At 38.7% G+C, this 15,978-nt stretch overlaps 1 protein-coding gene across 2 annotated transcripts in view; it reads left to right on the top strand.

Moving 5' to 3' along the window:
• The window catches only part of LOC126260080 (protein nessun dorma-like), a 233,955-nt gene extending 218,985 nt beyond the window's left edge, over positions 1–14,970 (top strand). For both annotated transcript variants that reach the window (XM_049957287.1, XM_049957286.1), the window contains 2 exons: positions 14,314–14,450; positions 14,587–14,970. In XM_049957287.1, coding sequence (XP_049813244.1) covers positions 14,314–14,450; positions 14,587–14,725 — 276 coding nt within the window. In that variant the 3' untranslated portion in view covers positions 14,726–14,970. The remainder of the gene's footprint in view (positions 1–14,313; positions 14,451–14,586) is intronic.
• The last annotated feature ends 1,008 nt before the right edge of the window (positions 14,971–15,978 follow it).

Below are 15,978 nucleotides of genomic sequence, written 5' to 3'. Positions count from 1 at the left end.
AGATTTCTTGCCTAGCTTTTGCAGATAACCTAGCAATACTAGTAGATGACAGGTTACAAGACAATAGCAAATGAACACGTAGAAACTCCCAAGGAATTTTTTGAAAAAGTTGGTCATCAGATATTCTTCCAAAGCCCAAGTATATCTACTCAAAACACCGTACTGAAAGGCTGATAACAAAATTTGGAAAAATCAAGAGAGTCTCATACTTCAAGTATTTGGGCAAAATCCTTGAACCTGTAGGGGGAGAGAGAATGGCACAGAATATCTGAACGCAAAAGCTTACAGTAAAATGTACATCACCCACAGCAAAAAATGTATGTCCATACACATGAAAAATAGCCACTAAAATATCCTTATTATCTTGTGTATCTATTTGTATTCGGATCCCACTCCAGCTACTGCTGGGTCTGGGTGCTGACAAGTACTCCCCATTTGGCTCAGTCCTCCCACCACTTTTCTTCCTCCTCTTGATGCCATGTCACACCTCTCCTTTCCACAGATATTCTCACTCCCAGTTTTCCACCGTGTTCTGGGGCGCCCTCTAGGTCTTTTTCAATTCATCTTTATTTCTTCCATAGTTTTGGGGAGTTTCTTAACATGCCTGTACCATCTTAATCTCTTTTTTTTTTTTTTTTTTCGATTTCTTTTCTCATACTTTCTTGTTTAAGGTCCTTTCTAATTACTACATTCCTTATTCTGTCCTTTCTTGTTTTTCCCTTAACTGCTCTGAGAAATTTCATTTCCCTTGCTTGCAGTCTGCTCCAGTCCCTTTCTGTCATTGTCTTATGTTTCTCCTCCATACGTGACAATAGGGAAGTAATAACTCTTATACATAAGGAGTTTTGCTTTTTCTGGAACTTCCTTATTCCAAATCAGGTGTTTTATTGTTTGGTAGAAATTACTTCCCTTCTGTAACCTCCTATTAATTTCGTTGGTTATTCTTCCATCACTAGATATTTCACTCTCTAAATAAGTGAAACTGTCTACCACTTTGAGGGGTTCTCCATTCAAAGTAATATTCCCATTGATCCCTTTGTCTCTTCCAAATATCATTACTCCACTCTTTTCTTTATTTATTTTTAATCCATACTTTTTGCTTATTTCCCTCCACACATCAAGTTGTAACTGTACATCTACCTCTTTATCACCCCATATTACCATATCATCTGCAAAAATCATCTGTTTGGCTTTTTCTTTTACTATATCTTTAACTGCCCTATTCATTCCCTCCATCACAACATTAAAAAGTGTAGGAGACAAAATATTTTCTTGTTTAAGTCCTTGTCTTATTTCGGAGTATTCATTGTTCCCCAATGGTGTTTTAATTCTACAATTGTGTCCTCTGTACATTGTCTTTATTACATTAATGTGCCCATCTTGTATACCCATCTTCTTCATTTCTTCCCAGAGTCTTTCCCTGTTAACTGAGTCATATGTCTTTGTCTGTGTCTGTAAACACCATTATCCCCTTTTGTTATACTCCCAACTTTTTTCCATCAGTTAACGGACAGAAAATATCAGGTCAATTGTGCTTCTTGCTTTCCTAAACCCATGCTGTTCTTCACTCAGCTGATTTTCTGTTTGTTTCACTTATTCGATTTAGTAAAATTCTTTCAAAAATGTTGGCTGTATGACTCATAAGGGTTATTTCTCTGTAGTTTTTACAAAGTCTTTTATTGCCTTTCTTGAAGATATGAACAATGTCTCCTCTTCTCCAATTGTCAGGTTTTGTACTATTTCTCCACACATTTGATAGTACTCTATATAGCCACTGCATTCCCACTGGACCTGCTGCTCTTATCATGTCCACTGTTAACGTCATCAGGTCGTGGGGCTTTCCCCCCATTCATCTTCTTCACCGCTATTTCCATTGCTTCCCATGTAATTTGTCCTAATTCTGCTTACCAACTTCTCCCAATTTCTCCATTGTTTGTTGTTTCCTTGTGTACCTGCTCCTCAGCATTTAACAGTTTCTTAAAATGTTCTCTCCAGAGATGTTTTATATTCCCTGGATCTTCAGTCACAGTACCATGCTCTGTTTCCATCATTACTGGTACTTCAGAAGGCTTCCTTTTATTTTTCATCATTTTATAGAACATTTTCTTATTGCTCTTCACATCTTCAAGCTTGTTTTGTAAACTTTTCCCATGCCATTTTCTTTGCTGTTTCCTCTATATGTCTTTTATGGTCCTCGTCATTTTTAGTTTTCCACCACTTTCTCCATGCTCCATTTTTTCTTCTAACTGCTTGGATTGTGCTATCATCCCACCAACTAGTTTGTCTTGCTTTTTCCTTTCCAGATGTTGTACCACATAGTTTTTGTGCTGCTTCAACTAGTGTCTGTGAATAAACTCCATTATTTTTCTATATTGCAGAAAACTTATTTTGGAAATTTTTGTGTGATTATACTTCTCAGCACTTTCACTCTCCTTCAGTTTCCTTCCAATCCTGTATCCTCATCACTTTCTTCTGTTTTCTATTTTTCACACACTGATTCATTTTCCATTGTCCCACCAGTAACCTATGGTCTCCATCTGCACTCACACTTGGAATTACCTTCACATGTTACTTTCTCTCCCCATTCCCTATCTACTAGAGTATAATCAGTTACACTCTTGGTTCTTTCATTCCAACCCAGCCGTTTGTTATTTTCATTCCATTCCTCTGGCACAAATCCAGGAATCTTTCCCCTTGTCTCTTTGTCTTGTATGCTAGTTAATGCTTGCACTACACAGAAAAGGTGATGTGGAAGATGTTGTAAAAGAGAAACATAGAATTCTAAGAATGCTACTCCACTCCAAAAGAATAGAAGATCAATACAGACTGCATCAGGTAAAGAAGATTAATTTGAGTCTCGTTTCAGGGAGTTCGTAGATATACACATAAAATTTCACTGACAAAACAGTGATGTACATACAGCTACTCAAAAGCGTACCCTGGATCCAGCAGGTCAAAAAGGATTTAGAAATGGCTCACCTAAGTCCATCAGACATTTTGAACAAGAAATTATACAGACAAAAATTAGCAAATGGGAAGTTCTGCCAGGGAATGAAGCTATCACCAGACAAGGAACAAAGTAGGCACATGAAGAAAGAGATTCAATGGAGAACTAGCAAGAGCTGCTTTTATGCATGGCACATGAATGTTCTTATTTCTCTTTTTGCATATGTTCCACAATGATTGCAGTATGAAGGTATTATTTGTACTGTACTGACACCACATAGTGTTAGTCATAGGTGCAGGTAGTGGCTCATATAAAGTATAACTCCTCTTTCATGCCCTATGTCACCTTCTCTCATCTGACAGTAATCTGGGCAAAATACAGAAATATGACAACACAGGTTATAAGGCATGTAGCATTAGCTCTAGTATGTTATTCTTCTCATTCAAATTATGTCAGCTTCTCTCTTGTCTTCCGAAAGGAAACCTTAATGCTCACATGTTTTCCAGACTTAAACCAAACATATGTTTCCCTTTGAGTATAAAAAAGCATGCAACATTTTATGTTACGTATTTAAAATAGACACTTCAGCTATCCCTTAACAATCTAAGCATGTTATTTTAACATGTCCAAGAGATAAAACCTTCATTATTTTAAACAAGAAGAGTGCTGAAAATTGAACAACTAAATATCAATATCAGGAAACATAGAATGATATTTGATGACCGCCTGGTTCAGATGAATGAAAACAGGATATGGAGAGAAGTTCTGAACGTGTCATCCACAAAGAATCTTCCTGGTCCAAATGGCATTAAGAAATTATCTTAAACAGTTGAAGTCTGAATATGAAATTATGAACAGAGGAAGTATTAAAAGAGGATTTAAGATTCCTATCTTCCGATTCTTAAAAAAGAAACTGGTGCAAAGCGGTCAGATGTTCGGAAACAACAGCACTATGGTTGAATGAAAAAATTATTGGAAAAACCAAAAGTTAAATAAGAAGTAATTATTTATGTGATCTATAGGAGGCTCAAATTGTGTGAAGAAAAATCATGTATGAATTTCATGAGTTGTAATATTTTCAGATACTTAGCTGACATCTACTTAACTTTGATATACTTTCACTGTCAAGCTTTTTACTTATTCTTGACACACACAGAGTGTGAAGATACTACACTAGTAAGATGTAATTTTCTTTGCATGTTGAGGGGAATTGCAATAGTATAGGTTTTGTACATTTGTTCACATATATGTTCTGTAGCTGCCATTTTTCATTTTTTTTTTCTGTTGTTGGTATTTGCGCAATTGTTATCGTGTGGTGTAAAACATTTCTACAAGTATAATAGTGTTGTTGTGGTCTTCAGTCCAGAGACTGGTTTAATGCAGCTCTCCGTGCTACTCTGTCCTGTGCAAGCTTCTTCATCTCCCAGTACCTACTGCAACCTGCATCCTTCTCAATCTGCTTAGTGTATTCATCTCTTGGTCTCCCTCTACGATTTTTACCCTCCACGCCTCCCACCAGTACTAAATTGATTATACCCTTGCTGCTTCAGAACGTTTCCTAATAATTGTATAAAATTGCAATTTCTTCAGGTTTTGAACATTGTAATTGGTGATGTTCTGTGAGAGAGACTGACGATAGAAAGTGTCAAGAGATTGCTAGGTGAAAATTGCAACGAAGGTGTCTGGAGAAAAGTGAAATGAGGACTTGTCATGTCATGCATGAGAGAGGGAAATGTGTGTTAGCAGTAGCGACTTGAGAATGTTTTTCCAGTGAATGGTATGGAGTGCTGCAGTGTCCACCATAGATCATGAAACTAAATATAAACTGCTTGCAAACTGAAGCCTTGCAAGGCGGATTTGAAAATGTGACATGCAGACAGTGGAGTCATCTATTACTGGAGTGGATGGTTTTCACCTTGTTGGACGGACTGCAAAATTAATGGGTGCATAAATTAAACTGATTTTCAGCGTAAATTATTGCACTGTGAAAGCTACCAATTAGTGCAGTTGTTCCAAGTTGACTTCGCTGCTTGAACAGTAAGTACTGTAAACCTGAAGTAAAAAAATTTAACTTCTTGTCACAAAATAATAATACAAAAGCTATGGTGCTTGGACTGTGCAGCCATGTGTAACCAAAGTGCACATTTTCTGATGCACATCACGGACTGTGATACATAAAGTGGTTTTTGCCTTAAATTCATATGAGAACTAAAATGTTTGAACACAGGGAGAAATTATTATTGTGCACAGCAGTGTCATACGTATCGTGTGCTTACTGGATGAAGCATATTTCATGTGTGATGCCATCTTGCAGGTATTTCAGTCAACAAGGGGACTGAAAATGTTGCACTTCACTTCACATGTGTAATGAATTGCCTTTTCAAGGATCCAAGTACAGCAGCAATTAATAATGAAGATTACACAACTAGTCAATGGACATCCAACATAGAATGAAGACATGCTGGAGTCAACAGCTAAGTGGTTGTTTATCAGACATCATAAATTATTGGAAGCTTTTATCTCGTGGGCAAATGTCAGCAAGCATTTTGTAACAAACATATCATTTTGTACTGAAGCTATTTTTACAGCTCTCATTGTTGCATTGTTTATCATGTAACTTCAATCTCGGGCATTTTAAATAACATTTTCATTGATTTCAAAAGTTTAAATCAAACTCAATTTCTATGAATTCTGAAGGTTCAGGAGTAAAACACAGGTAGTGGAAGGACATGTACAATTTGCATAGAAACCAGATAGCAGTTAATGGGTCAAGGGGCTTGAAATGAAAGCAGTGGTTGAGAAGGGATTGAGACGGATGGGATTGTAGCCTATCTCTGATGTTATAAAATCAGGATATTGAGCAAGGAGTAAAGGAAACAAAAGAAAAATTTGGAGTAGGAATTAAATCCATGGAGAAGAAATAAAAACTTTGAGGTTTGCCGACAATGTTGTAATTCTCTCAGAGATAGTAAAGAACCTGGAAGAGCAGTTGAATGGAATGGACAATATCTTGAAAGGAGGATATAAGATGAACATCAACAAAAGCAAAACAAGGATAATGGAATGTAATCGAATTAAATCAGGTGATGCTGAGGGAATTTGATTAGGAAATGAGACACTTAAAGTAGCGGATGAGTTTTGCTATTTGGGGAGCAAAATAACTGATGATGGTCAAAGTAGAGAGTATATAAAATGTAGACTGGCTATGGTAAGGAAAGTGTTTCTGAAGAAGAAAGTTTGTGAACATCAAGTGTAGATTTAATTGTCAGGAAGTAATTTCTGAAAGTATTTGTATGGGGTGTAGCAATGTATGGAAGTGAGACATGGATGATAGTTTAGACAACAAGAGAATAGTAGCTTTTGAACTGTGGTGCTACAGAAGAATGCTGAAAATTGTATGGGTAGATCACGTAACTAATGAGGAGGCACTGAACAGAATTGGGGAAAAGAGGGACAACTTGACTAGAAGAAGGGATCGGTTGGTAGGACATGTTCTGAAGCATCAAGGGATCACCAATTTAGTACTGGAGGAAAGCGTTGAAGGTAGAAATCGTAGGAGGAGACCAGGAGATGAATACAGTAAGCAGATTCAGAAGGACGTAGGCTGCAGTAGTTACTTGGAGACGAAGAAGCTTGCACAGGAGTAGCATGGAGAGTTGCATCAAACCACAACTACTATGAAATGAATTTCCATAGCAAATACATTTTTGCCCATTCTTTATCTTTTGACACTGCATTCATTCTGGTAGCATTTATGACTACTACATAATTATCTGCACTGGCACAGTTTTTTCCTCCAGTTTTTGTGTTCTTTATCATTTGCTACATATAAACATGTAATTGTGGTGTACATAACATTACTCCTCACTTTTGCATTTTTATGTAAATCACTTGTTGAATTTTGTTCTGTTTAGTGCAATGTGCTAGTGAAATATGTCTGTCACATTGTGTCAGCCATTAAGCAGCTGGTTACAACCAATCACGAAAAAGTTGATGAAATTTCATTGATGAGGCATTTAGACCACTTGAAAACTTCAAATCCGACACATGTGCATTGCATTGTATTTTGTTTAAATATTGTCAGAGTTAAATATAATGGGAATTAGTGAAGTGTGGTGGCAATAAATACAGAATTTCAGAAATGTGAAGGCACTGCCAAATGTCTTGGAACTACTAATACTTGTACTGTTCAACTTTCATTAGTTCTTATGAACTGTTACAGTGTGTGAGAAAGTGACATGTAGGACAGACATAAACTTGTTGGATAGCAAGGGAGATAAGGCTAATTCCCATGGCAGTCCTTTGCTTTTTGTCCTGAGCTCTAACAGGGATTTCCCTTCTTATTACTGGTATTCTATATAAAAGCAACTGGATAAGTGTGCTCATTAGTATACCAGGAAAATTTTGCTTCTGCATTTTGGCAACCAGGATGGCATTGTCTTCTTGTTTTTCTGGTTACGGTCTTCAGTCGTACAACTGATTTGATGCAGCTCTCCACAGTAGTTCATCCTGTATAAGGGTCATCATCTCCGACTAACTGCCACAACTAAATCCATCTGAACCTTCTTACTGTACTGACACCTTGGCTTTTCTATGAAGTTTTTACTCTCCACAGATGTCTCAGGATTTGTTCTAACAGTCGATCCCTCTTTCAGTCAAGTTGTGCCACTATTTCCTATTTCCCCAGTACAGTTCAGTGCCCCTTCATTAGTTATTCAATCTACCCATCTAATCATCAGTATTCTTGTGTAGCATATCAGTTGAAAAGTTGCTATTCTATTCTTGCCTGAACTGTTCGTTGTCCACGTTTTACTTCCATGCAGATATGTATAGGAAACATTTCCTAACATTTAAATTTGTATTTGATATTGACGTATTTCTGTTTTTCAGAGACGTTTCTCTTTTCTGTGCCATTTAATGTATCTAATATTGTTAATTACAAGGCAGGATATCCTCTCACTGTGGTACAGGTAGTGTTAGGTTTAAGCGTTTTATCACACAGAGTTCATGCTAACCTAACATATATGCCACCATTCTTCCACCAACTCTGTGCTTTGCATTCTGATACCTGGGTTAATATACATCAACGTGTAATTTAAAAAGTGTTCAGTCAGTGAAGTAGCTGTGGTGTGAGTCTGTGCCGTAGCAGCTGCAAAGGTGGCAAACTCTTGTACACATTCATGGAAGGCTCTTTGGAAACTGTAAAAAGCAGTCCTAGACTTGTGGTTCTCACATTCAGCAAGTCCCTGTGAGTAACAAAGCTGTTCATTGTCAGTGCAAGTGTGTCAGAAAGACCTCATGTCCAATGTACGTGATGTGTGACGTCTTTATGTCTGTGATGTAAAGTATCCCCTTACAATGACCATTACACAGCTAATACTGTGTACTGATTATCACATTTCTTGCATAATAACAATGACTTTGTATATCATCTGGCTGCAATGCTATGTCAATATTATGAGTGCCCCTGACATACAGGGTAGCATTGCAATGCTTTCAGTTTTCATCTGACAGCTTGTACTTTTCTTGCTTTTAGCCGTTACACATGTGACAGCTACATCACACCTACCAAAGCCATTTCCATATATAAATTTACTTTCTTTTATTCTCAATTAAAGAATTGTTATGTGGAGGTTTATATTGTAACAGAGATCATAAACCAAGTTACATTTTATAACAGTGATGTCTTTTGGGAAATATTTGTATTATTAAATGTTCTCAGTGCACTTGTAGCATTAAACGTTGATGAAAATCTGGACACCTGACAATTTTCAGCCTTTTCATCATCAGGAGATCAACTGACTGTTAAAGGTGGCACAACTGGTGCAATATCACTCAGTGTGTGTGTCTGTTTCCATCACAATATATAATTTGAGACATACTCTGAGCAATATCTCTGTATCAAATGTCTGCTTCCATCCATTCCTTAGTGCAAATCCCATATCTCTATTAAAGTTGTTCACACACATTTTAATCTTCATAGCCTCACTGATCATTGAGGTCCATTTGTTTGTAGTGGGGTTAGAATCTGTGTTTACTGGAACAAGATTTTGTGCTTATTCATTAGTCTGTCTTTGAGGAAAGTGGAGTTTGTTTTTTAGATTTGTGTACTTTGTGTTTTGCATATATTCAGTACAGTGTTGAGGAATAGTTCCAACATTCTGTCCCGTATAACTGTTGCAATATTTACAGGAAGTATTGTAAACACCTGGAACTCTTGATCAGTTTTTTTTTAACGGAAACAGTTGTAACCCCATGTCTGTTCAAGATTCATCAGCTTTTACTCAATTTTGCTCCAAGCAATAGAAGGAATATCATGTGCTGATCCTGTTAAGTTGGTTCAGTTGATTTCAGTACGTATTTTGTAGAGACCGCAGGAATTGATTTAATGTGTCCAACAGCCTATATTGTTTATTTTGGCACCAATATGATTCTACGCAATATGCTGTTAGCTCTATGTATCAGAGTATCCAAATAGTTCTCTTTTTGACAGGATGATGGAAACTGTGCATGTTGAGACAGTGATATGTGAGGATCGGTTTATGATACACCAAGTGGCTGGGCTGACCCAGCTTAACACTCAACCAGAACATCCAAAAAAGGGTACATTCCTTCCATTTCCACAGTGATATACTAAAAGCATATTGGGCTAGAAGCATCTCAGAACAAAAATAAACCATCTGACCACTGTCTACACCTCTGTCTACAAACAAATTGGCTATCAGGCACATAAAATCAAGTCAACTATCGTAATAAAAAATGAACCAAAAGCAACACTACAAGCCATACATTCCTTTTGTTCTGTGGAGCAACAACATTGCATAAAATCTGACATATCTCAAACACAAACATTGTTAAAACTATTTTTAAGCCGCCTAAGACAACAACAGAGTTGTTGTGCCCTCTGAAGAATGAATAGTCGTGGCCTCAGATCACAGAAGCTTACAATATACCTCATAAATATGGCAGTAATTACACGGGACAAACTATTCTAACTAGAGCTGTATTGAACATAAACATTACATACTATACAGAAATCCTGAAAAATCACAAAGTAATTGTAGTAACCAAAACCAACTGCGGGAATGCCTTGGGCTGCGGATCGGAGCCGCCAGGCGGGGAAGCCACTGGCGGTGGAGCATGCACCACCGGGTAAACACAGGACGAGTCGGGCGACAGACCAACGACAACTGACAACAACCTACCACGACCGACTATGACCGACACAACAAGGAAGAGATAAACAACGGAGGCTTGTGGAAACCACAACACCAAACACCAACAGTAAATCCACTCAGAACCAGAGCCAGGCAAATGTCAACAACGAGCAACGACCAGAACGCAGTACTGCCGAGATAGAAACGAAATCCAGAGCGAGTACCAGACTGACTGGACTACGGCAGAGCGGGTCCCTATATACGAAACCGGAGGGAGCGGCTATTGGCTGCTGTCTGCACGTGGCGTAGCGGTGGTGCACTTGCTGCGCCAGAGCCACTGCGCAGAATAGCCGCCGCGGAGGCGGATCCCTCTATGGGCTGACCACGTCCATTTGTTCTGGTGCGTGTTCGACTTCCGCGGCGGAAGGTACTAGAGTAATGAAGAAGCACAAAACCCTGTCTGTGCTGACACATATTCTACCCCACACTTCAAACAACTACAATTCAACGGGCAATGAGACTGTGGAAATTAGAATGTGTGTGAATAATTGTAATAAATAGATGGTATTTGCAGTCAGTAGTGTATGGGACCAGGCACTTGATACAGAGAGATTGCATAGGAGTACGTTCCATGTTATATACCGTGATAGCAGCAAATGCTGTGAGTGATGTTTCATCGTTGCTGGTCATAGTGGCACTACTATATCAGATAAATGGGGGAAATTTTGTTACTACTCTGACACTCAGTTGCTTTTGTGACAATGACAATTGTGGACAATATGGAAAGTTCTGATTTTCATCAGTAATTAATGTGACAAGTGTCATGAGAACATTTATTACGAGTTACGAGGATGGTTTGAAAAGTTCTCGGAACAGAATAGAAAAAAAAAGTACTTACATCACTGAAACTTTATTTTTTATTTTTCAATGTAGTCCCCTTGTAGAGTAATGCACTTAGTCCAATGATGTTCCAATGTCTCGATCCCATCTTGAAAATGAGTTTCCTCCAGGCCTGCAAAATAGTTCTCAACTCCGGCTATCAATTCTTTGTTTGAAGTGAATGTTCATCCACCAAGAAAAATTTTCAGATTTGGGAAGAGATGGAAGTCCTACTGAGCCATATCAAGTGAATAAGGCGGGTGTGGCAAGAATTTATACCTTAGTTCGTGTAATTTTGCCATGGCAACAACACATGTGTACGGTCGTGCATCAAGAGTCACGACACCCATCTTGCAAGTAATTCTTTCATTTCTAATTCTTCAGTTAAAATGTAATGTACCCTTTCAGGTGACATCTTGTAAGCACGAGCAATTTCACGCACTTTCAATCGGTGATCGTCCATGACCATTTTGTGTGCTTTCGCAATGATTTCTGGAATTGGAATAGTGACACATCTTGGCTCACCACTCTGCAGATCTTCATATAAGCTCTCCCAATATATATATATATATATATATATATATATATATATATATATATATATATATATATATATATATATAAAAAGAAAGATGATGAGACTTACCAAACAAAAGCGCTGGCAGGTCGATAGACACACAAACAAACACAAATATACATACAAAATTCAAGCTTTCGCAACAAACTGTTGCCTCATCGGGAAAGAGGGAAGGAGAGGGAAAGACGAAAGGATGTGGGTTTTAAGGGAGAGGGTAAGGAGTCATTCCAATCCCGGGAGCGGAAAGACTTACCTTAGGGGGAAAAAAGGACAGGTATACACTCGCGCACACACACACATATCCATCCACACATACAGACACAAGCAGACATATTTAAAGTCTTTAAATATGTCTGCTTGTGTCTGTATGTGTGGATGGATATGTGTGTGTGTGCGAGTGTATACCTGTCCTTTTTTCCCCCTAAGGTAAGTCTTTCCGCTCCCGGGATTGGAATGACTCCTTACCCTCTCCCTTAAAACCCACATCCTTTCGTCTTTCCCTCTCCTTCCCTCTTTCCCGATGAGGCAACAGTTTGTTGCGAAAGCTTGAATTTTGTGTGTATATTTGTGTTTGTTTGTGTGTCTATCGACCTGCCAGCGCTTTTGTTTGGTAAGTCTCATCATCTTTCTTTTTAGATATATTTTTTCCACGTGGAATGTTTCCCTCTGTTATATATATATATATATATATATATATATATATATATATATATATATATATATATATATATATATATATGATAGAGGGAAACGTTCCACGTGGGAAAAATATATTTAAAAACAAAGATGATGTGACTTACCAAACAAAAGCGCTGGCAGGTCGATAGACACACAAACAAACACAAACATACACACAAAATTCTAGCTTTCGCAACCAACGGTTGCTTCGTCAGGAAAGAGGGAAGGAGAGGGAAAGACAAAAGGATGTGGGTTTTAAGGGAGAGGGTAAGGAGTCATTCCAATCCCGGGAGCGGAAAGACTTACCTTAGGGGGAAAAAAGGACGGGTATACACTCGCGCGCGCGCACACACACACACACACACACACACACACACACCCATCCACACATATACAGACACAAGCATACATATTCAAAGACCGACGGGTATACACTCGCACACACACACACACATATCCACCCACACATATACAGACACAAGCAGACATATTCAAAGACAAAGAGTTTGGGCAGAGATGTCAGTCGAGGCGGAAGTGCAGAGGCAAAGATGTTGTTGAATGACAGGTGAGGTATGAGTTGCGGCAACTTGAAATTAGCGGAGATTGAGGCCTGGTGGCTAACGTGAAGAGAGGATATATTGAAGAGCAAGTTCCCATCTCCGGAGTTCGGATAGGTTGGTGTTAGTGGGAAGTATCCAGATAACCCAGACGGTGTAACACTGTGCCAAGATGTGCTGGCCGTGCACCAAGCCACGTTTAGCCACAGGGTGATCCTCATTACCAACAAACACTGTCTGCCTGTGTCCATTCATGTTAATGGACAGTTTGTTGCTGGTCATTCCCACTAAGAATGTGTCACAGTGTAGGCAGGTCAGTTGGTAAATCACGTGGGATACGACATCCTCAAATCCTGCCCTGAAATGAGATCCATCCTTCATGAAATCCTCCCCACTCCACCAAGAGTGTCTTTCCGCCGTCCACCTAACCTTCGTAACCTGTTAGTTCATCCCTATGAAATCCCCAAACCACCTTCCCTACCCTCTGTCTCCTACCCTTGTAACAGCCCCCGGTGTAAAACCTGTCCCATGCACCCTCCCACCACCACCTACTCCAGTCCTGTAACCCGGAAGGTGTACACGATCAAAGGCAGAGCCACGTGTGAAAGCACCCACGTGATTTACCAACTGACCTGCCTACACTGTGAAGCTTTCTATGTGGGAATGACCAGCAACAAACTGTCCATTCGCATGATTGGACACAGGCAGACAGTGTTTGTTGATAATGAGGATCGCCCTGTGGCTAAACATGCCTTGGTGCACGGCCAGCACATCTTAGCACAGTGTTACACCGTCCGGGTTATCTGGATACTTCCCACTAACACCAACCTGTCAGAACTCCGGAGATGGGAACTTGCCCTTCAGTATATCCTCTCCTCTCGTTATCCGCCAGGCTCAACCTCCGCTAATTTCAAGTTGCCGCCGCTCATACCTCACCTGTCTTTCAACATCTTTGCCTCTGTACTTCCGCCTCGACTGACATCTCTGCCCGAACCTTTTGCCTTTACAAATGTCTGCTCGTGTCTGTGTATGTGCGGATGGATATGTGTGTGTGTGCGAGTGTATACCTGTCCTTTTTTCCCCCAAGGTAAGTCTTTCCGCTCCCGGGATTGGAATGACTCCTTACCCTCTCCCTTAAAACCCACATCCTTTCATCTTTCCCTCTCCTTCCTTCTTTCCTGACGAAGCAACCGATGGTTGCGAAAGCTAGAATTTTGTGTGTATGATTGTGCTTGTTTGTGTGTCTATCGATCTGCCAGCACTTTCATATATATATGTATAGTGTTTACAGCCAACAGTCCAATGAATGTCACATGAACAACTCGTTGAGCTAATGCTGACCTGTCGTGGCTATTCCGAGAACTTCTCAAACCACCCTTGTACATTTCAGTTACCTTTTAATTCAGACCAGTGTTTCAGCAATTGCTAACTGCATTGTAAACATTCCTTCTGCTTCCTTAAATGTGTGACTTATCAAAAATGGTGCTGTTATAACCGTGAATAATGTTTGATTTACAGGTCTTTGGCGGGGCAAAACTATACTTACATGACTCAACAATACTAAACTGCAAATATTATGGAATAAAATGTGATGTTCATAGCGTTGAATTGATAAATAATGATTACAGAATTGGTTCAGAAGAACTTTTAACGAAGTAGGTATTTTAATTTATTTTGTGTCACTCTCAAATAATACAAGTATCACTCTCAAATAATAAAAGTAACAAAGTTCTCCTATTTTTCTATTTATTTCACATAGAAAATGCAAGTTATGACATTGTTTTGTTACAGTATTAGTGAAATAAAATTGGACAACACAACAGTTGAAGACAATGCTAAGGGGGACGTCATCATTATGAAGAATCACGAAAGCTGTCTTTATGATTATCTTGAGAATATGCCATTTTATTCAGCTGTGACCATAAAATGACACACATTTTTTACCTTTTTGTGTTGTGGTATAAATACTACATTAACAAAATCATTTGAATCTTTCCTACTATTTCTTAGAATTCTTTTTATCATTTGAATAAGGAGTCTTGTGTTCTACAATGGTTTATAAGCAATTTGTCTGTGTTTCCAAGGAAGAGGTGAAAAGAAAGAGCTCATCGATTTTGTATCTTGATAAAGCATAAAAACTCTCTTTTCAAATGAATAAAGCAATTAAAAACTCAAAAGTAGTTGGTGATTTCCTGAGTTACGTGACTGTAAGGAGTTCCATACACTTCTGTGGACTAGTAAAGAAGTCAGCAACACATTTGATCTTCATAATGTAAAAAACAATGAACAATTGTACCTCTGTCCTGTATGTTGTAAGATGACTGTTACTTCACATTCTTCTATAATGATAATAATAATAATAATAATAATAATAATAATAATAATAAACCCCGTGGAGGCCCGGGAAAAGAATAGGCCTCCGGTATGTTCTGCCAGTCGTAAAAGGCGACGAAAAGAACAAACCACTAATAGGGCTAACCCCCCTTTTAGTGTGATTACTTGGTTCAGGACAGAACTAAAGAAGCCTCGGACAAGCGCCGTCATGGTCGGGGACGGCGCTTGAACCCCATGCCCGCCCACAATGGTAATGACACTGCTAGCCAACTGGAAAATGATTTAAATCCAAATAGAGGTGTTTTGCAGGATATGCTTCCTGCAACCACCCTAGAAGGAAAACAAAGACAGAGGATGAGATGGTCAGATGAAGTTAATCGACACCTCATGTTCTGTTATTACCAAGCAACAAACCTAGGAACCAACACAACTGGATACAGATCACAAGTATACACAACATTTATTACCAGATACCCAGAATTAAAATTTTTAACAGAACAACGTCTAGCTGATCAGATTCGTGTAATAATAAAAAATAACAGGATACCCCAGTCAGAATTAGAAAACATCAAACAACAAGTACAACAAATACTGGAACAAAATAATGTGCAATTAGAAGAAGAAGAAAATACAGTAATGGACTCAAACATCCCAGAGCAAACAAACAAAGAACAACACGCATCAATTAAACAATCAGAGGAAAATGAAATTTTAAGACAGCCACCAGCACAAGCACAAATAGAACACGAAGTGACACACATGTTAGATATAGAAGAAAAATTTCAGTTGACATATATAGAATACAAAGACACAAATACAGACATTAGACCATTCTTGCATAGACCACCA

Source organism: Schistocerca nitens, chromosome 5 (genome assembly GCF_023898315.1).
Source record: "Schistocerca nitens isolate TAMUIC-IGC-003100 chromosome 5, iqSchNite1.1, whole genome shotgun sequence".
Classification (NCBI taxonomy): Eukaryota; Metazoa; Arthropoda; class Insecta; order Orthoptera; family Acrididae; genus Schistocerca; species Schistocerca nitens.
This window is presented reverse-complemented; position numbering and strand designations above follow the sequence as displayed.